Source organism: Camponotus floridanus, unplaced genomic scaffold (assembly GCF_003227725.1).
Source record: "Camponotus floridanus strain SB8 unplaced genomic scaffold, Cflo_v7.5 scaffold128, whole genome shotgun sequence".
Taxonomy (NCBI): Eukaryota; Metazoa; Arthropoda; class Insecta; order Hymenoptera; family Formicidae; genus Camponotus; species Camponotus floridanus.
Genome location: NW_020229246.1, coordinates 330,744 through 348,188, shown reverse-complemented (window position 1 = coordinate 348,188; position 17,445 = coordinate 330,744). Strand labels below are relative to the sequence as shown.

Genomic DNA, 17,445 nt, shown 5'->3' with positions numbered 1-17,445 from the left:
GCGAAAGTTTATCGCGTTTTGCGTGTCGAGATAATCGAGCGGACGCGGTCGCACCAGAATTCGATTATTTTTCCAAGGAGGACACACGCGGTTTGCCATACTTACATTAACGACGCCGTGAGTCCCTGATCAGCCGTCACCGGGACGCTCGTTGTGTGTGGGTGTGTGTGCGTGTACGGTATATCTCACGGTAGCGTGCGAAACGCTGTGTGTGCGTGCGGTTTGTCGGCGGAAAGTCGGTGAGACTGTCGGGGTCGGAGGGGGACACCCGGTGGTGGCGCCTGATCCCCGACGACGCCAAAGTGGTGCGACGCGACGCGTCTTTGCCTGCTTTTTCCCGTCAGCCGTTGGTGATGTCAGGACTGTCGGCAGAGACATTCTTTTTCCACCGCACTCTGGGGTACACACGTTGTCGTTATACATATTCCGTCGCCGTTGCGTCTCCCTATCTCGCTCCATTGTTCCCCCGATCTAAACACGAGACCTCAAACGATTGGTATATCATTGTTTAAATAGAGGCAATTATTAGCTATTCCTTTTCTAGTTGCGATAAGCACACTTTCCCTCTCGTTTTTATCTCTATCACTGATACGTATATCATGCCTCTCTCTTTTTAGGATAAAGAATAAATATCAGTTTTTTTTTACAATGATAGCGTGATGGATCGATTTTTACATCAGACGCACAATAGTCAAACGTATTTCGTTGTCTTATTTTAGCGTCAGGTAGCAGTCAGGCGGAAGATGGCAGGAAAGATGGAAAACTGATGAAAGATTATATGTATATTACATTGCATATATATACATACAATCAAAATATATTATTTCTTATTTATAATTCTTATTTATAATTTGATATACAATATAATAAAACGCTTTGTACAATATAATTAAATTCCTTAATCTTATAGTATAAGATTTTAAAGTTATGTCTTAAAAATTAAAAAAAATACCAAATTTTCATAAACCTCTAATTATATCGATATAAGGATCCCCTCTTAGAACCTTGAAGCATTTTCAATTTTTACCGCGTCAGTGTTATGTGATTTTATACCGTCAATAATTAAAATTATCGTATTAATTTACACTCTCGAAATATGCAGAGCGTTTTCAATTTTACGTACAGTGTGTAATTTTTGAGATACCGAGAACCGCGACGCATCTATAAGCATCTTCTGATAGAGCTTTACATATCCAGCACGCCAACCTCGAAAACTTCAACGCGCGATTATGCTAGACTTACAGAGGATTCACTGTACTCGCGCTTCATTCCTGATGTTACTCTCTTCATCAATTTATTTACATTAGATGAAATCCCTCTTTCTCTTTCTCACGATGACATGACGTTTCGGGCTCGCGTCCCCTATTTCATTATTTCTCTGCCGTTTTTCGCTTGATCGTTGGCAGGATGCGTGTACATATGTGTGTATGTGTTGAACAACTTGAAGGAGGATGACTAATTATGTTGAAACCGGGGGCCGGGATCGGTGGGGCCCGGTTCACCTGGCATACACTGGGCGTCCCTCGAGGGGTCTCGCTCGACGGCGGTGAAGAATGCGAGCTACATCGTCCGTTAGTCATACGATGTAGAACAAAGGAGCCCAGAGCGCGCAGTGAAGTTGGTTTGCTCTTCAGGAAGCTTCGTTAAATACGCGTACGTCGGATCTCGTATCCCCGAGTCGTCCGTCACGGGTATGACGTGGCTCTTTTCCCCGGGACCTCCCCGATATCCCAGTTATCCCTAAACAGAGATAAACGAAACTTGTCTCCGTTACTCGGCATAATTGAAGATGGCACAAAAAGCGAACGAATCAATTCGGATGCACATAATTAGAAAAATTATAAAGGATGAAAAATCTAACATAATTTTTCAGGGTGTCTATTCCATGTGGAAAAACATGGACAACCTATAATTCAGAGTTTCTTTCCTACTTGGAAAAAAATCAGAGAATTGTCATAGAATTTTATTAGCGGAATTTTTTTATAAAAGGGAATTTTAAATTAATTTATAAAGAATATTTTCTTATATTCTACAATTCAAGAGAATATTTGATAATTCTGTCATTTTATGGTAAACAACCAAGAAGTGAATTATGTGCTTAAAATATATCATGAATATATATCTATCTCTCTGTTTATATTCAGTTTAACAAAAATTTTAATAAAATATTGAATATGTACTGCATATTTGTTATTGTAATTTTTAGTGATAAAAAATGAAAATATAATATGATAAAAAGTAAAAAATGTTTATCTTACGAATATCATTACATCTTTTTTCAGTAGATTTGCAAATCTAGCACTTGGAATTTAAATGACTGTATTTTTTCTTACAAATAAAAAACGGATTCAATAAAAAAATTTATTTTAAAAAGTTGTGCCAAAAAATGTTTAAAATATTCTCTTTATCTGGAATTTTGAACAAATATGTCATACAAGATCAGAGAACCTTTTTATATTTTTTGAGTAGACACTCTGTTTTAAGATATTCAAATTCAAGTATCTCTCGAGATATTGTAATCAATTCTATTTACAGTGTGCTAATGGATGACAGTGATTTTTTAATAATTTCGAATTTAGGACATGTTGTAATGTATACACTCGATACGTGTTATTTCGAATATGCTACGGTAGTGAATAGATATATAGATGCATGTGCTGAAAGGAAAGATAATATTATTAACGTGCGATATTCAATCGCAGCCCACGATCCGACAGCCGTGCCGGCGCTACTGTTTGGAACTCGAAAGCTATTCAGCGGACGTAACAAAAAATCGCTTTAATACAGAGACTCGACCGGCCTGTCGGCAGCAGTTATCTCCCGGCCAGCTTCTATTTATATTTTCCGTTCGTTAGTTGATCAGTGGCATGCGATCAAGACGAGAATTATACTTATGAGAGAGAGAAAGATAAATAGAGCAATAGTATGTTTAAAAAGATGCGAATAAGATTACATTGCAATGCGCATATAAAAAAGCTTCAAATTTACAAATTTTTATAATATTTTGCAACAAAATATTATAGCAATAGTATGTTTAAAAAGATGCGAATAAGATTACATTGCAATGCGCATATAAAAAAGCTTCAAATTTACAAATTTTTATAATATTTTGCAACAAAATATTTTATAATATTTTATAATATATTTGTGAAAAAAATGCGACCACGTATACGTTACCTATATCTTAATTTCATCCCACTGGAGGAAAGACCACAATTAGATTTAGTAGAATGACAATGTTAAAATAGCTTCGACGTCATATATTCACGAGTAATTTACAGCGTCCATTGCATAACGATTGTTTTTCAGGAATCTGTAACAAGGAATGTTTATCATCACTTATTTAAAATACCACTTCTCACATGGCAATTATCTACATGATTTTTGTGCACGAGTGTGTTTATTCCGTCTGATAAAAAATAAACACGTGAATGGACTCATAAATGGATTCGTCACGGTTTTATCGCGTCGACTCGTCGCGAGCTTCCTGTATATATAAATCACGATCAAAAATCGATTCGATGCGCATCGTGTCCGGAGATGCCGGTCCACTTAAAACCGGATCTTATCCCGACTTCCCCTCGCCGGACTTACTCGGATGTGCCTGAGGAGGATTAGAAACCGTGGACGACGTGATGGAAAACAATCCTTCGACATAAAATGCGCGGAACTGAAATGATCGTTAGCGGTACAATGGTTGAAGGAATCAATTATTCACGCTAAGTGATACTTGTTTGTGAATTATATACTAGAGTCAATGTCTTTATCGGCTAAAAAAACGATAGGCAAAGAGAGAGAGAGAAAGAGAGAGAGAGAGAGGGAAAGGGAAAATTTTCTTTCGATGGGTTTAAATTTACATCTAAATGTCACGACGGATAGAAAGGGAGAAATCAGCATTCATTATTAAACATTGACGTCTGTTAATGTGACACTATTAGCACAGCCTAGATTTCCAGTCGTTTTGAATGTGAAAATTTTCTGCCATTTATAATGGATGGATTTATATAACATTATATATATTTCCATATAAGTCAATTATCTTTTATTTTAGTACGTTCTATTTTTTATTTCATTAAAGAAAAAATATAAAATAATTTATATATATAATTTAAAATTATATTTAATATGCATACATATATAAATTTAAAAAAAATATATTTTTTTTTATTTTATTAGATATGAAATAATTTATGAATGACTTTTGGATTTATGAATTTATACATTTATTTCGCGGCACATATAAGTTGAAATTGAAATCGCGTGATCAAATAACAGATTACTGCTCTTTCGGAAAGGAAATAACTTCGGGCACTCGGTTTTTATCGCGGTCGTGAAACGCGGCGCGTTTCATGGAGGCTGCGCATTCGCGATGCCATCCATTTCGAGAAAAAGAATAAGGGACTAACGACGCACAGGTTCGCTAAGGTATACACGCAAAACGGGTCGAACCGAGACATTCCCGAACTCGAAAACCCACTTAACCATTCGGAGAAGCAAGATTAGAGGGCAGGTCTATGAGTAGCCTGTGAGTAGTCGCGCTATCTACGTCTTTCAGGTCCTGAGGGCCGGCAGAGACCCCTCGCCGGGAGGTAAGACTGATAAGAGGGCGGCTTTTAGTGCATCGCGACAAACTACCCCGAGAATGTGCGATCGGAGAAAGGGAAAAAAACGCGACAGATAATAAGGAGCGAGCCTAAAAGGAATGCTGTCAATTAGATTAAAAAAGCACTGACAGACTGCGTGGATACATACGTAGATATGAGAGAGAGAGAGAGAGAAAGAGATTTAAAACATATATAAACGATTAAATTTTGCCATTTTATATGAGTAGGAATATGAAAGAGAGAGAGAGAGAAATATAAATATAGATCTAGAAGCATTATATTATTGCATTATATTGATGAAAAAAGAAGTTTATTTAATTTTTCATTAAAAAAAATATCATCCTTCGTTTGTAAGACTAATATTGTTGGGAGATTGAACATACTACGAATTTCATATTTATCTTGCTTTAGTTCGATGAATGCATCATTGATCCTATCTATCAGTTCCTGTCGTGAATCGAATGCTTTAAATCTCTCCCCCTCTCTCTCCCTCATATTTACAATATCATACAAACTACTCCGAATCTAATTCATAATAACAGAAAGTGCATTGTAGATTTTTGCTATTCGAGAAATCGTGACGTGATTTACTACTTCACGTGGGAAAAACGAGTCCTGTGCCGCGTGTAGGTGGTTGCTATAAACGTATACTCTCGCCTCGTGGCCTCGATGCTCACGATCTGTTACGTGGGGTGGTCCCTCTGCGCTATCAAAGTACTACTTTCAAATAGATTTATCTCTTAGCAGATCGTTAATTATATCCAATGGTAATTAACAACAGTGCGCAAAGCCTTGTGATATGCACTGATATCTCTTTGCACAATGGCATATATTTTCTACATTAATTATCATTTTAATCTCTTTCAATTCTAATATGATGTATTAATTTTTCACTCGAATATCTTTATTCAATAATTTACTTTATTCAATAATTTACTAGTTAAGAAAATGAAACGAAATGTTACTCTCCTTCGGGAATAGATATTCCAAAATCGATAAATGTAAATAAGTGTATTAATAAACGATTGAATTATACTTATATTCGTAAATGAATGGTAGAGATAAAGAAAGAGATGTGCGAACCTTGTAACCACGTAGCAGGATGCCAAGACGGATATGAGGGCCGCGATAGCAAGGACGAGGGCTGCGACGTGCAGTGCCCTGACGCGATCCCGTAGAAGTCGATCGACCGATTCCGCCGAATCGTCGTACTTCCGGTCAGACTGCATCGTCGACGTCGCATCGAAACGCGTTCGCTCCGTTTGCGTCCTTTTCCATGTATTCGCGTTCACCCCATCATCGTCATCCTCGTCGTCATCGTTGACGTTGCAGTAGTCACGGTTGTCGCAGCATTTTAATTTCAGGCTGGGCACAACCCGAGGACCGGCCGGTGGTTCCACGGCGTTGACCGATCGCGATCTCGTGACCCAGGACTTCGTCTCGCATAACAATGGCGTGGCACCCCTGCATACATGATATTGCGAATTTATCAATTGATAAAGTTCCATGAACTCGCTCTTGTTGAGGAGAGATAGAGTCAATGACGTTTATCATGCGATGTCTAATGTCATCGAAGCGTCGTGATATGACTATTTCGCAGATTAAATTAAAAACAATTTAAAATTATTCGAAAATTATTTAAAATTAAATTATTTGAAATTAAAAATCCAATATCTAATGGAAATTATTTCTACATCGAGATGGATATTATTTCTTTCATTGGCTTGAATATCGAAGGATTGAATTTCAAATTGGGCAACAAGACTTTCTGCAAAAACCAGTAAACAGCGTGTTTAACATAATATCCGGATTTTGTTGAGCGAATCACTGTCGCAACCGTCACGATAGTAATATTAATGAGATATTTAATGAAAATCGCGGAGACTTTTTCTCTAAATTATCTCGTCAAGGTTATTCGTCGTAACATTACGTATTCTTGAATTTATATTGTGATATTGTCAAACTTGCATAAGACGCATATTCTATTTCTGAGAAAAGATATTATAGTATCTAAAATAATAAAAATTGAGAAACAAAATGAAGAAAGAAACTCAAGTTTTTGAGTTAAGTTTTTCTTCCAATGTCTTAAAAAAAGAAGATTATTAGAGTCATTATCTTTTTCAGGCAAGAAAAACATTTTAAACATTGTATCGCATGTGTGAAAAACATTGTACATCTATATACTTGTATATAATTTTCGTTAAAAATCTCGTCATTAATTTATGATATACACACTCTGTGCATCCTCTTGTGACCGTACTTTCACCGATTTCTTGTCCCGCTGTCAGAATACGTTCGGTGTAACAGAAGAATCTCGTTTTACAAGTATCCACGCCGGCTTCCTTGCAGGCTTTGCTCGTACACACGCACTTTCTTCCTACGAAACATAATATTGTATGAGACAAGACGACCGAAGCAAGCCTCAACAGTTCTACAAATGTAAATTGGCACGTTCATAACAATTTATAATCTTGCGTGCGAAGACAGGAATCACCAATTAAGAAAAATACCGAAAATACAGAAAAATAATTTCTCTCAACAAGCGGAATTTATATTAAAATTTCTTAAAAGATCAAATCTTCTCTCTCCATTATTCGAAAATTAATTTTCCTCGAAGAAATAATCTTTACAAAATTATATATTTTAAGATCCCAGTTTACTTTAGTAGCATGAAAAATTGATAATTTGCATTTTCTTTTTATTTTCTAGCGTTTTTTGCATATGTATACATTACATATATTTTTATAAATGTTTAAACAGTATGTCAGTATTTTTAAATCTTGGATGTTTAGCTTTTTTGTTCAATACGAATATTTTTGAAAATGTACAATTTACTTTGGTGTGATAATGATTGCCTCGCGTGTAATTTTCTAAAATAAAAAGACTCGACCTAGTTTCATTCTGTAGGAAATTTATGGGATACTTAATTGTCTAGTTTTGTTAAAGAAAATTGAAAAATAAATAATAATAATAAGATATACTATTTAAAAATTATAATATATATTTCAATTTTTTGTATTCATTTCTTGAAGGAAAATATTAATTATTCATTTTTTAGAAAGTGTTCTCTTTTATTTAAAAAAAACTGAAGTTATTTGAGTCATTAATTTTTATGATATCATATCAACTCTGAAAACAGTGTTTTGAGAAAAACGCATTGCAAGTCCATTTCAAGGCCCGCGCGCCATTCTATTGAAAGTCTTATAACTCTGTCAATTTTACAAATTTTTCAATAAAAGTTGGAAAACATTCTCCAGATATCACACTTTCAGAAATTATAAGAAAATCGATCTTTTGATTCTCTAAAATAGACCGGTTCCTTGAATACAATAGGCCAACTACGTTGAACCTCCCATATGATTCGACTTTTTATATGTATTATCGAATCATTTTAACAAACCATGTGAGGATGTTTAATTAATGACGCGTCTTTCGTCGTCATTAACAAGCATTTTTTGCCAATTAAAGAACTCAGCGAGACAAGCGGCCGATGACACGCGACTCACTTACCTTCCACTTGCCCGAGGCTCGTTGGCAGCGAGCACACGATGCACATCGCGGCGAGGTATCCGGCTAACGATCGACCGATTATCGATCGACGAGCAGGCATCTCTTCTCTCCAAGACTTCCGGAAATCGCGTTTATTGGGTCGAGGAACCTACGTTTATCGCTCGCCGCCCGTTAAAGCGACCGCGGGCCATAATCTCGCGACGATCTTCTCCTTCTCTCTCTCTCTCTTTCTCGAGGCGATTGACGGAGGAGCGATCACGGGCGCGAAGTAACCGTCTTATCGGTTCAAACCACTATTTGGAAATGTTCGATGGAGAAGAGTATCGCTGAAACGCGGCTACTCACACGCTGGCACCTCTAATTTTAGCGCCTCCCACTAGAAAGAGCCACGTCGCGTCGCACCGGCTCGATGTTGTCGCCCGGTGTTGTCGACAATTTACTACTCTCTGTATCTATTTTAATTCCGTCATCTCTCGGCAACATTTTATTTCGCGCGGCCGCGTGAATTTTGTCGGGCTCCGGCCCGATTTATTTCCGGTCCTTTTGGCTTTCATCTTTCCCTCTTTTCTCGCGAGGAAATCGACGCGCTCCCTCCTAAAGTCGGCCAATTTATTGGAAGAACAACATCGCCGCGCGACTCCCCCGCGTATACATTTTTATATTCCGAGGGACTTGGCCGCATTCATCCCGCCGATGACGGTCCGGGTGTAAACGAGCCTTTGACGAGAGGGTGAGACATTGTGCTCTCCTCGAGACGGCGCCAGCGACCTGGAGTCGCAGACCTCGTTAGCGGAAAAATCCAAAGCACACAGCACGAGATCTTCTTCCTCCTTTTCTTTTCCATCGAAAGATATCTTTTCATTATTTATCTCCTATATCGTTATATTTATCTACATATCTTCATGAATGGTATATGATTAAGTAAATTATAATAATGATATATATGCTCAATTTAGTATGTCATTCTGAAACAGAGAATCGACCGGGGAAAGGATCCCAAGAGGAAAATAAAAAGAAAAAGAAAATTATTGAAAAAAGTTGTAGAGACAGCAAACGACTCGATAAAAGATTCACGGGATGGACGAGTATAATAAAAGAAATTCAGAATTTATTCTTGAAATCGTTTCTCCGCCGTTTTCGCGTGACAGTAGGTGAACCGCTGTAACTATACAGACACAATCAGTCGACAGGAAATGAATTGAACGGCTAAAATGTTTCGCCAACAGCGATATAAGTGTGTTCCATTCGATCGACATTCAATGACTCAATCGCGGCGCGTAGTCATTAAGTCTTTTGAAGTGCAGCAGACAGGAGAGTTGCATTCCTCGTTTGGTTTACTGAACGCGCAACATTAACCAGAGCCCCTCCGCCTCCCCCCCGCTGCACATTTTTTTATCGACCTCCGAGTCGAGGGACAGTAAAAGCCGAGTTGGGTTATCGGGAATGACACTTGGTTACAGTTTAATGAGGTCGCGTCAGAGGCTTAACAGTCTGTTCGTCGATCGCTTCTTTTACTGCACAAATGGATCGAGTGTCCGCGATAAAAAAGATTTACGGATGAGTACAAGGATTTCTTTCACATATGAATGATGTATCGAAGTCTAGCTTGTCAGCTGATTGCTCTTCTGGATCTATTAGTAGAAGCGCAAAATCGTAATATGCGAGAGAAAATATATCACAAGACGTTTTAAAATAGAATACAATAATCTATATATTACATATCTACATATTTTATATGCGTATTCGCAGTCTTGATAGCAACTTTAGAGAATTTCCTAGAATCTCACAATTTCGTTTTAATACATTTTTTACATGGATAGTTTGATTATTTTCCTGCATAATTATATTCGTTTTAATACATTTTTACACGGATAGTTTGATTATTCTCTCATAATTACAAAAATAAATTGTTTCGCATTTAACATTAATGCTTAACTTTCTGCGTAGCATAATTAATTTATCGAATTCCTGCCTGACATACAAAGGATATGACGCATATAGATAAATCATGCAAAATATCGCAATAATAATTGATTTTAATATTCTCTTGATGCAGAATGAAATATTACTCGAATATGCATTACAAGATTTTCATGCAAAGAATCGCAAAAATATATAAATTTAAGGCGGAATAAAATCTCGTCACGTCTATTTCGAATCCTATATAAATTAATTAAGTGAATAATAATTCGCGTAAATGTCAGAAGTCTCCGTCAAGAAAGAGAGAACGGTAGGAGGTCGGTGTAGACTCGGAGGAGCAATCGAGTCGAGCCGTCCTTTTTAATTAGCTCCTGCACTCTCGTCCTCGTCCGGATACAATGATCACGCAGACACGGATCCTCTTAATTGTCGGCGGTGAATTGCGTTCGGTCGCGCGGAACGAGTTCTCGAGCAGGTTGCTGCTACGCGAGGGGCTAAGTAAAGAGCTCGGCTGTGTCGTTATCGTGATTATCGCTGTCTCGGTGAGATGTTGCTGAGAAAGAATAAGCGCGTTGATCGTTTAAATCGATCGGAGCCGAGCGAAATCACAGCGAGCGGGCCGAGGCCTGTAATTCTCCCGTAATAGCTTCGGAAAAGATCGCCGTTGCTTTCACATATACTCATATACACGCACACACATACGCACACACGCTACGTGCGTCGTTACATCTTTGCATGAATTTGATCGGCAGATTATCGTCAACGACATGAATGAGCCGGAGTTGAAGCACCGCCACTACTTTCATCGGAGCTAATGGAAAGTGATTACGATTAATCGATGACTCTTGAAAGGACCATCGTCGTTTTAAAACAATCTTGTAGTTAAATTTTCCATCGCGGAACATTCAAAGCTTTCAAAAAGTTTAATTCAATTTACGATCTTTAATTGCTCTGGAATTGCATATTAGAAAAGTTTTATTTTTTTATTTATATCATTGACATTTATTCAGGTATCAATGATTTATATATAGAAGGAAACAATTAAAAATAAATCGATGTTTGTTGAAATACGTTATAAAGTGTGCAAAATTATCGCGCTTTAATAAAACCTATTTTATTGTGTTATAATAGAGTGTCTATTCTATTCAGAAATATTGAATATATAAAGATAGATATATATGTATAATATATTTTAAATAAATATAATTCATAACTTGGCCAATCGATGGATTATAGCGATAGCTTATAATATAAGAGCGAAAAATTATTAAAGAGAGATCATTTTTTTTTAAATTTTCTAAAAAATTTCAATAAAATTCTATGGTAATCCTTCGATTTTCTCAGATATAAAAATATCCCTGAATTTCAAATTCTCCATATTTTTTTCAGAAAGTAGACACTCTGTAACAGTATTAATCAAAATATAGTGAGATTTATTTGGACCATAAGAATTCTAAATCCATTATGGAAGTTAATTAAGATTAATTTTTATATAAAAAATAATTCATATCTCGAAAATAAAACTCTCTCTCTCTTTCTGTCTCTGTTTTCCTTGTGATTATCGGAAGTTTTTCATGTTCATAGCGCATTATAGCCAGCTACCGACTGTTACACGTGAGCGAAAAATAAATAAGTGTACTCGAGTTAAGTGTTGCGTGAGTCTCCGTAATAGAGCGAGACTACGACGTTTCATCGAAGATGAGAAGACGTTGCGAAGATTATATGCGTGCCATAGCATATATTATCATATGTTGCGAGATGTAAGCGTTGTGAAGAGAACGTCACGTTTCCCAGTCTTTCGGTCTCGCAACCGGCAAAGTGGCGCTTTGTTACGCAACAACGGGTGCTGGAAATATAAATCGATATTTTACACTTTAATAAAACGCGCGCGATATATATATATATATATATATATATATATATATATATGTGTGTGTGTGTGTGTGTGTGTGTGTGTGTGTGTGTGTGTGTGTATATATATAAATTGTTTGTGCTGCATGTAATCCTTCTCACTTCTTTGTCCGTGAAAAAAATGACCTCAAAAGCAGTGCAAACTTATTATGTGAAACTACAATTATACGAAATACACGAAAATTATATTTGAACAAGTTTTTCTCTCAAAAGAAAGATATCCTCTTTGCATTGATAAATTTTCAACGATATTTAAATTTTATCATGAGCAAAAAATTTTATACATTTTTCCTGGATTCTAAAATTAATTTGTATATCTACTATATTTGAAAATGAGAAAAATTGTATTCCTTTCTTTTCTCTCTCTTTCTATTTATTTTTAATTATTAAGAAATGAAGTTAAATTTATCATTTTTTTCGATATATATTACTAAAATTAATATTATGATACATTTATAACATTTTTATTCCCTCAATATATTCATAGAGATTTAGAAAATTAAATATTTGAAGATGAATTAAAAGAGAGACTTATACGTGACTTTATTATTTAATAAAATAATCATATATTCAAAAAATAATTATTATAAATTATTATAAATCATATACTTAAAAAAAATATAATTAAAGCTTTTATCCAGAAAAAAGGGCAAAGTATATAATTCAATAATGAAAAACTATCTATATATAAAGAGATACAGAGAGAATGGAGAGAACAGAATTATCTTTAGTTTGCCACGATTCACATATATAAAACTTATTATCTTATTCAAGTCAATAACTTTACTTTCGATCTCTAGCTCAATGTCAATCCTGAACGATTTTTCACAGATACGCGTGCAAGTGTACATTGTATAGCCTAGCGGTGAATGTAAAATGAGAAAAACTTTAGTTTCCCTTACTCATATGCATGATGCTCGGCTGCGCATCAATTATCAACATCTTCCTTTGTGGTAAAAATGTCGAAGAAATTACGCTTATAGATATCTGATCCTGATTATTTCTCAGTTGATTGGGCTCCCGGTCATTCCATCTATTATCGTCGACATTCTGTGCATTTTGTCCGATTGGAATTGTACCTTGAATGTTATGTCTGTGATTACTGACTAGATAGCTGCTCACCTAGTTTCAAAACGAATCAGAAGTTTCCTTAGCTTAGCACGACATGTTCTAAATAATGATGAACTATGAGACATAGGAAACTTATCTCTCTCTCTTTCACGTTATTAAGAAATTGTAATACTAAAGATATTTTTTCAAATGTCTCGACTTGAGAGAGTATTAACGTACACAGGATGTCTCAAATTTTGTACAAAAATTTTCTGATCTTCCACAAAATATTTTTGTTTAAAATCAGATAAAGAGAATTAGTTAGATATCTTTTAGATGTAATTTTTTTGTTTTATTCTACTATTTTTCATACTAAGGAAAAATACAGAACCACTTAAGTTTCAAGTAGATTTAAATGAAAAAAATGAAAAAATGAATTAATAATTAAATTAAATGAAAAAAAAATAGTTTTAGTAAGATAAATATTTTACTTGCATTCTCATTTTACTAAAAATTAAATAAGAAAAAATATGTGCAATATTTTGTTAAGATACTGAATACATGTTATAAACACATATTAACATTTATATTTTAAACGCAACTTGACTTATCGATGTATTGTCGATTGTTAACAACATAAGAGTATTAATTATCAGAGAATTTTTTTTAAAATTCCATGAAAATTGTCTGACTTTTCCAGATACAAAAAAATTCCTGTGAATTTCAAGTTTTCGCAAGAAGTAGACATCCTGCGTGCAATACATCCTGTGATGTTAGATGCACGTATCGAGTATACCTTACAAGAATTTAATTTATCTTTATTATTATGCTCACCGAAAAAATGAGAAAAACAGCGAGCAAAACAACGCCGAGCCAAAAATACCAGGTCTCCCAGAGGTGACGTGGTCGCCGTTGCAGTATGAGACAGCACTGCGAATTACGACAATACAAACAATACTCAGATGTGCACGCGTACTCGATCACGTCACTGTCACTGTCGTTTTTAAAGTCACATTCGTAATATTGTATCATGTCTATCCCTTTTGGGCATTCGCATCGCACTTTGTTGTCCGCGTGACACGATAAGAATTAAAAATTTAATCGACGAGACCACCGCTCATGTTTTCATAATAAAACATTCGACACATCAATGCGCGATGATAGATCAACGAAAGAGCATTGCATCCGAATAAATAGTCTAAAAAAATATCTAGCGTTATTTTCGACAAACACGAGCTGACTCCCTCTCGCGTTAACAAATTATTTTTTTGCTCCACTTAGCTAAATCAATGAGATAAATATCGCATGAATTTTCTTAACAATTTATCCTTAAAAATAACTTTATCACTCTCTTACATTTAACACGGCAAATCTTTACAAATCGCTTGACGCAACGTTTCCTTAAAGGATATTCAACGGATAGACTCCGTGTTCGACTAATGCTATCATTTACTGGACTGGACAGGCACAAAATAATCGATAGAACAAACGCGGTAAGTTATTCACGCAACACGACTAATCGATAGAAAAATGACCGAACAAACCGTGTTGTTATAATTAGCGTTGTTCCATTCTCGCGTACCTTAACTAATTCAGCATTACTTTGAATAATTAATTAAAGCAGTTAATTAACTAAACTTAAGATTGATCAATACTTCGTTTAATCAATTAGTCTATAATTAATCTAAAATCTATACGCAATGTGTATGTGTATGTGTAGTTTATTTATAATATAATAATTTATATTTAGATATAAAAATTTAACTTAAAAAAGGCTAATTTTTGCAAAAATAATATTCATCGACTGTAAAATATTAAATTGTTATGTATTATATTTTTATCAATTATATTATCCACGCAATGTAAAAATGTTAAACTATAAGAGATATTAATATTGATTGCTGTCGTGAGGAGGAGGCGGAGGCGGAGGACCTCTTGGCGGGAAAGGGGGTCGAAATTGAGGAGGAGGTGGAGGCGGTGGACCACCTTGTGAAACAGGCGGAGGGGGCGGGTGTCGCCAAGTTGGGGGAGGTCTTGGAGGTGATGGTTGAAACTGTCCGTATTGCGAGGGTCCACCGGTAGCGGATGGCGGAGGAGGCGGTGGAAATTGTCCCTGCGGAGGCCCTCCCATAGCCCAATGCGGAGGCGGCGGTGCCATCATCCTCGAGGCAGCCGATTGCGCCTGTGAAGTCGGTACGGGCATTGGCGGTAAAGGGGGTGGCATACCTGGTGGTAAAGGAGGATGCGTCATAGACATAGGTGGCAAAGGAGGCGGAGGAATGTTCGCCGGTGGAAATCCACCAGACGGTGCGGGCACAGGAGGCGGAGGAGGATGACCCATCGGTGGTCCTGGAGTTGACGGCGGTGGCGGCGGAGGCACGACCATTCCATGGTGCATCACATGATGTGGAGGATGATGGGCAGATTGATGAGCGTTCGCGTTCGAGTTTGGCATCGGCGGCGGCGCCAATGGCGGTGCGTCGCGAACAATTGATGCGGTCTGTCCGCTGGCTCAGCGGATTCTGAGCCTAGAAGTCTTCCGCGGCCTACCAATGGCGGGAAAGGCGGAGGGGGGGTGGTGGCCAGTGGGGGAGGTCTTGGAGGTGATGGTTGAAACTGTCCGTATTGCGAGGGTCCACGGTAGCGGATGGCGGAGGAGGCGGTGGAAATTGTCCCTGCGGAGGCCCTCCCATAGCCCAATGCGGAGGCGGCGGTGCCATCATCCTCGAGGCAGCCGATTGCGCCTGTGAAGTCGGTACGGGCATTGGCGGTAAAGGGGTGGCATACCTGGTGGTAAAGGAGGATGCGTCATAGACATAGGTGGCAAAGGAGGCGGAGGAATGTTCGCCGGTGGAAATCCACCAGACGGTGCGGGCACAGGAGGCGGAGGAGGATGACCCATCGGTGGTCCTGGAGTTGACGGCGGGGGCGGCGGAGGCACGACCATTCCATGGTGCATCACATGATGTGGAGGATGATGGGCAGATTGATGAGCGTTCGCGTTCGAGTTTGGCATCGGCGGCGGCGCCAATGGCGGTGCGTCCGCGAACAATTGATGCGGTCTGTCCGCCTGGCTCAGCGGATTCTGAGCGGCTAGAAGTCTTTCCGCGGCACTACCATGCCTCTCACCCTTCGCGTCGCGTTTGAAGGCGTACGATACAGAGATTGGCCGATTGCACAAATACTGACCGTTCATCGCCTCGATACTCGCATCCGAAGCGTCGAAAGAAGCAAAGTTGATGAAAGCGAAGCCTTTCGAGTTGCCAGTCTCAGGATCTCTCATTATCTACAATGCATTGATATGTGCTTTAGAATTAAGGAAGCTATATAAATATTGACAGTTAAAGATTCTACAGTTCATAATATAAAATTATTATAGTAAAATTAATGAAGTATGTACCTTTGGTGTTTGCAGGATCACACCAAATGCGCTGAATGTATCGTATAACAATTTTTCGTCCACCTCTGGATCAAGATTCCCTATAAATATATTTGCTCCAACATCTAAATTCTTTTGATGCGCACTAGCTTTGTTCACTCGAATAGGTTTACCATAGAGCTTAATCATGTTCATGATTTTAATGGCATAATCTGCATCTTCTTCTCCCATAAATTCAACAAAACCATATCCTTGATGCATTTGGGTTACTCTATCTTTCGGCATGTGTACGTTAACTGAAAAAAATTGTATATTTTTAGAGTAATTAAACAGTATTTAAATTTATATGATTCAAAAATATCTTTTTAAAATATATATAAAAAATATGTTTCTTCAAATCTATTTGTAATAGTTATAATTGTAACATGTAAACTCGCTCTCTTACCAACAGGTCCTGATTGAACAAACAGTTCCCACATGAGGGATTCTGTGACTTTGTCATCCAGTCCTCCGACATATATTGTTGCATCTACAAATTTTTATGTAAATATCTGTATAAATACATGTCATAAATTTAAAAAAAAATTAAATTTCGAATAAATGTATTGATTACAAATTTGAAGAAATGTAAATATATTTATTGGAAATTAACCTCAATCAAATTTTTTAACGCGCGCGCAACAGTATGAGTATTAATCAATTTTCTTTTCAAACATGTAATATCGAAAGTGATAAGACTTATTCAAGATAGTATGCTATTTAAGTCAAAAAATTGAAATATACCTTGATTACGTTCCGCGATCGGACCGGCTGCCATAATTCTCAACTGTGCTTTTCGGAACCATAGAAATTTAAAATACATAGAGGGAACATTAATCGCTGATATCAAATATCGCATCTATCTGTTTATGCATCATGACTGTTGATTCAAGAAGTATTTTTATGAATATTATTATTATATTAATATAAACGATAAATTCTTTTAATACTATCATTTAGATGTCTAATATAAAAAGACAATTTTCCATGCCTTTATTTTTTAAATATATCATTCAAATAATAATGCAATTA

At 36.8% G+C, this 17,445-nt stretch overlaps 3 protein-coding genes across 5 annotated transcripts; all 3 read right to left on the bottom strand.

Annotated features, from left to right (window-relative positions):
* Positions 1 to 1,373: 1,373 nt before the first annotated feature.
* On the bottom strand, positions 1,374 to 8,774 carry LOC105257612. 2 transcript variants are annotated; one of them, XM_011268347.3, is made up of 5 exons: positions 8,115 to 8,769; positions 6,840 to 6,981; positions 5,688 to 6,068; positions 3,178 to 3,313; positions 1,374 to 1,740 (listed from the first exon to the last, which is right to left on the bottom strand). In XM_011268347.3, exons 1-4 carry the CDS (start codon positions 8,212 to 8,214, stop codon positions 3,265 to 3,267), a joined length of 672 nt encoding a protein of 223 aa, XP_011266649.1. In that variant the 5' UTR covers positions 8,215 to 8,769; the 3' UTR covers positions 1,374 to 1,740; positions 3,178 to 3,264. The 2 variants fall into 2 exon arrangements, with proteins under 2 accessions (XP_011266649.1, XP_019885039.1); XM_020029480.2 differs by lacking the exon at positions 3,178 to 3,313 and having other exon boundaries at positions 8,115 to 8,774.
* A 2,660-nt stretch (positions 8,775 to 11,434) lies between these two features.
* On the bottom strand, positions 11,435 to 14,691 carry LOC112637080. 2 transcript variants are annotated; one of them, XM_025405962.1, is made up of 4 exons: positions 14,352 to 14,691; positions 13,830 to 14,193; positions 12,848 to 13,067; positions 11,435 to 11,880 (listed from the first exon to the last, which is right to left on the bottom strand). In XM_025405962.1, the coding sequence occupies exons 2-4, from the start codon at positions 14,025 to 14,027 to the stop codon at positions 11,864 to 11,866; spliced, it is 435 nt and encodes a 144-aa protein (XP_025261747.1). In that variant the 5' UTR covers positions 14,028 to 14,193; positions 14,352 to 14,691; the 3' UTR covers positions 11,435 to 11,863. The 2 variants fall into 2 exon arrangements, with proteins under 2 accessions (XP_025261747.1, XP_025261746.1); XM_025405961.1 differs by having other exon boundaries at positions 13,830 to 14,691.
* Positions 14,692 to 14,774: 83 nt separating this feature from the next.
* Positions 14,775 to 17,214, bottom strand: LOC105257613 (splicing factor 3B subunit 4). The gene is made up of 5 exons (XM_025405959.1): positions 17,158 to 17,214; positions 16,820 to 16,903; positions 16,396 to 16,670; positions 15,783 to 16,281; positions 14,775 to 15,221 (listed from the first exon to the last, which is right to left on the bottom strand). Exons 1-5 carry the CDS (start codon positions 17,189 to 17,191, stop codon positions 14,884 to 14,886), a joined length of 1,230 nt encoding a protein of 409 aa, XP_025261744.1. The 5' UTR covers positions 17,192 to 17,214; the 3' UTR covers positions 14,775 to 14,883.
* Between the last annotated feature and the right edge of the window lie 231 nt (positions 17,215 to 17,445).

What these genes read in the sequence shown, in the direction of transcription:
- LOC105257612 (XM_020029480.2), bottom strand. Translation starts at nt 8,214, where the DNA reads ATGCCTGCTCGTCGATCGATAATCGGTCGATCGTTAGCCGGATACCTC. An exon ending in GAGCCTCGGGCAAGTGGAAG is followed by an intron (nt 6,982 to 8,114) that starts GTAAGTGAGTCG and finishes TATGTTTCGTAG; the next exon opens with GAAGAAAGTGCGTGTGTACG. An exon ending in GTCACAAGAGGATGCACAGA is followed by an intron (nt 6,069 to 6,839) that starts GTGTGTATATCA and finishes TCATGTATGCAG; the next exon opens with GGGTGCCACGCCATTGTTAT.
- LOC112637080 (XM_025405961.1), bottom strand. Translation starts at nt 14,027, where the DNA reads ATGATACAATATTACGAATGTGACTTTAAAAACGACAGTGACAGTGAC. An exon ending in CTGTTTTTCTCATTTTTTCG is followed by an intron (nt 13,068 to 13,829) that starts GTGAGCATAATA and finishes TTTTGAAACTAG; the next exon opens with GTGAGCAGCTATCTAGTCAG.
- LOC105257613 (XM_025405959.1), bottom strand. Translation starts at nt 17,191, where the DNA reads ATGGCAGCCGGTCCGATCGCGGAACGTAATCAAG. An exon ending in TGATCCTGCAAACACCAAAG is followed by an intron (nt 16,282 to 16,395) that starts GTACATACTTCA and finishes AATGCATTGTAG; the next exon opens with ATAATGAGAGATCCTGAGAC. An exon ending in GCATCCTCCTTTACCACCAG is followed by an intron (nt 15,222 to 15,782) that starts GTATGCCACCCC and finishes CTTTACCACCAG; the next exon opens with GTATGCCACCCCCTTTACCG.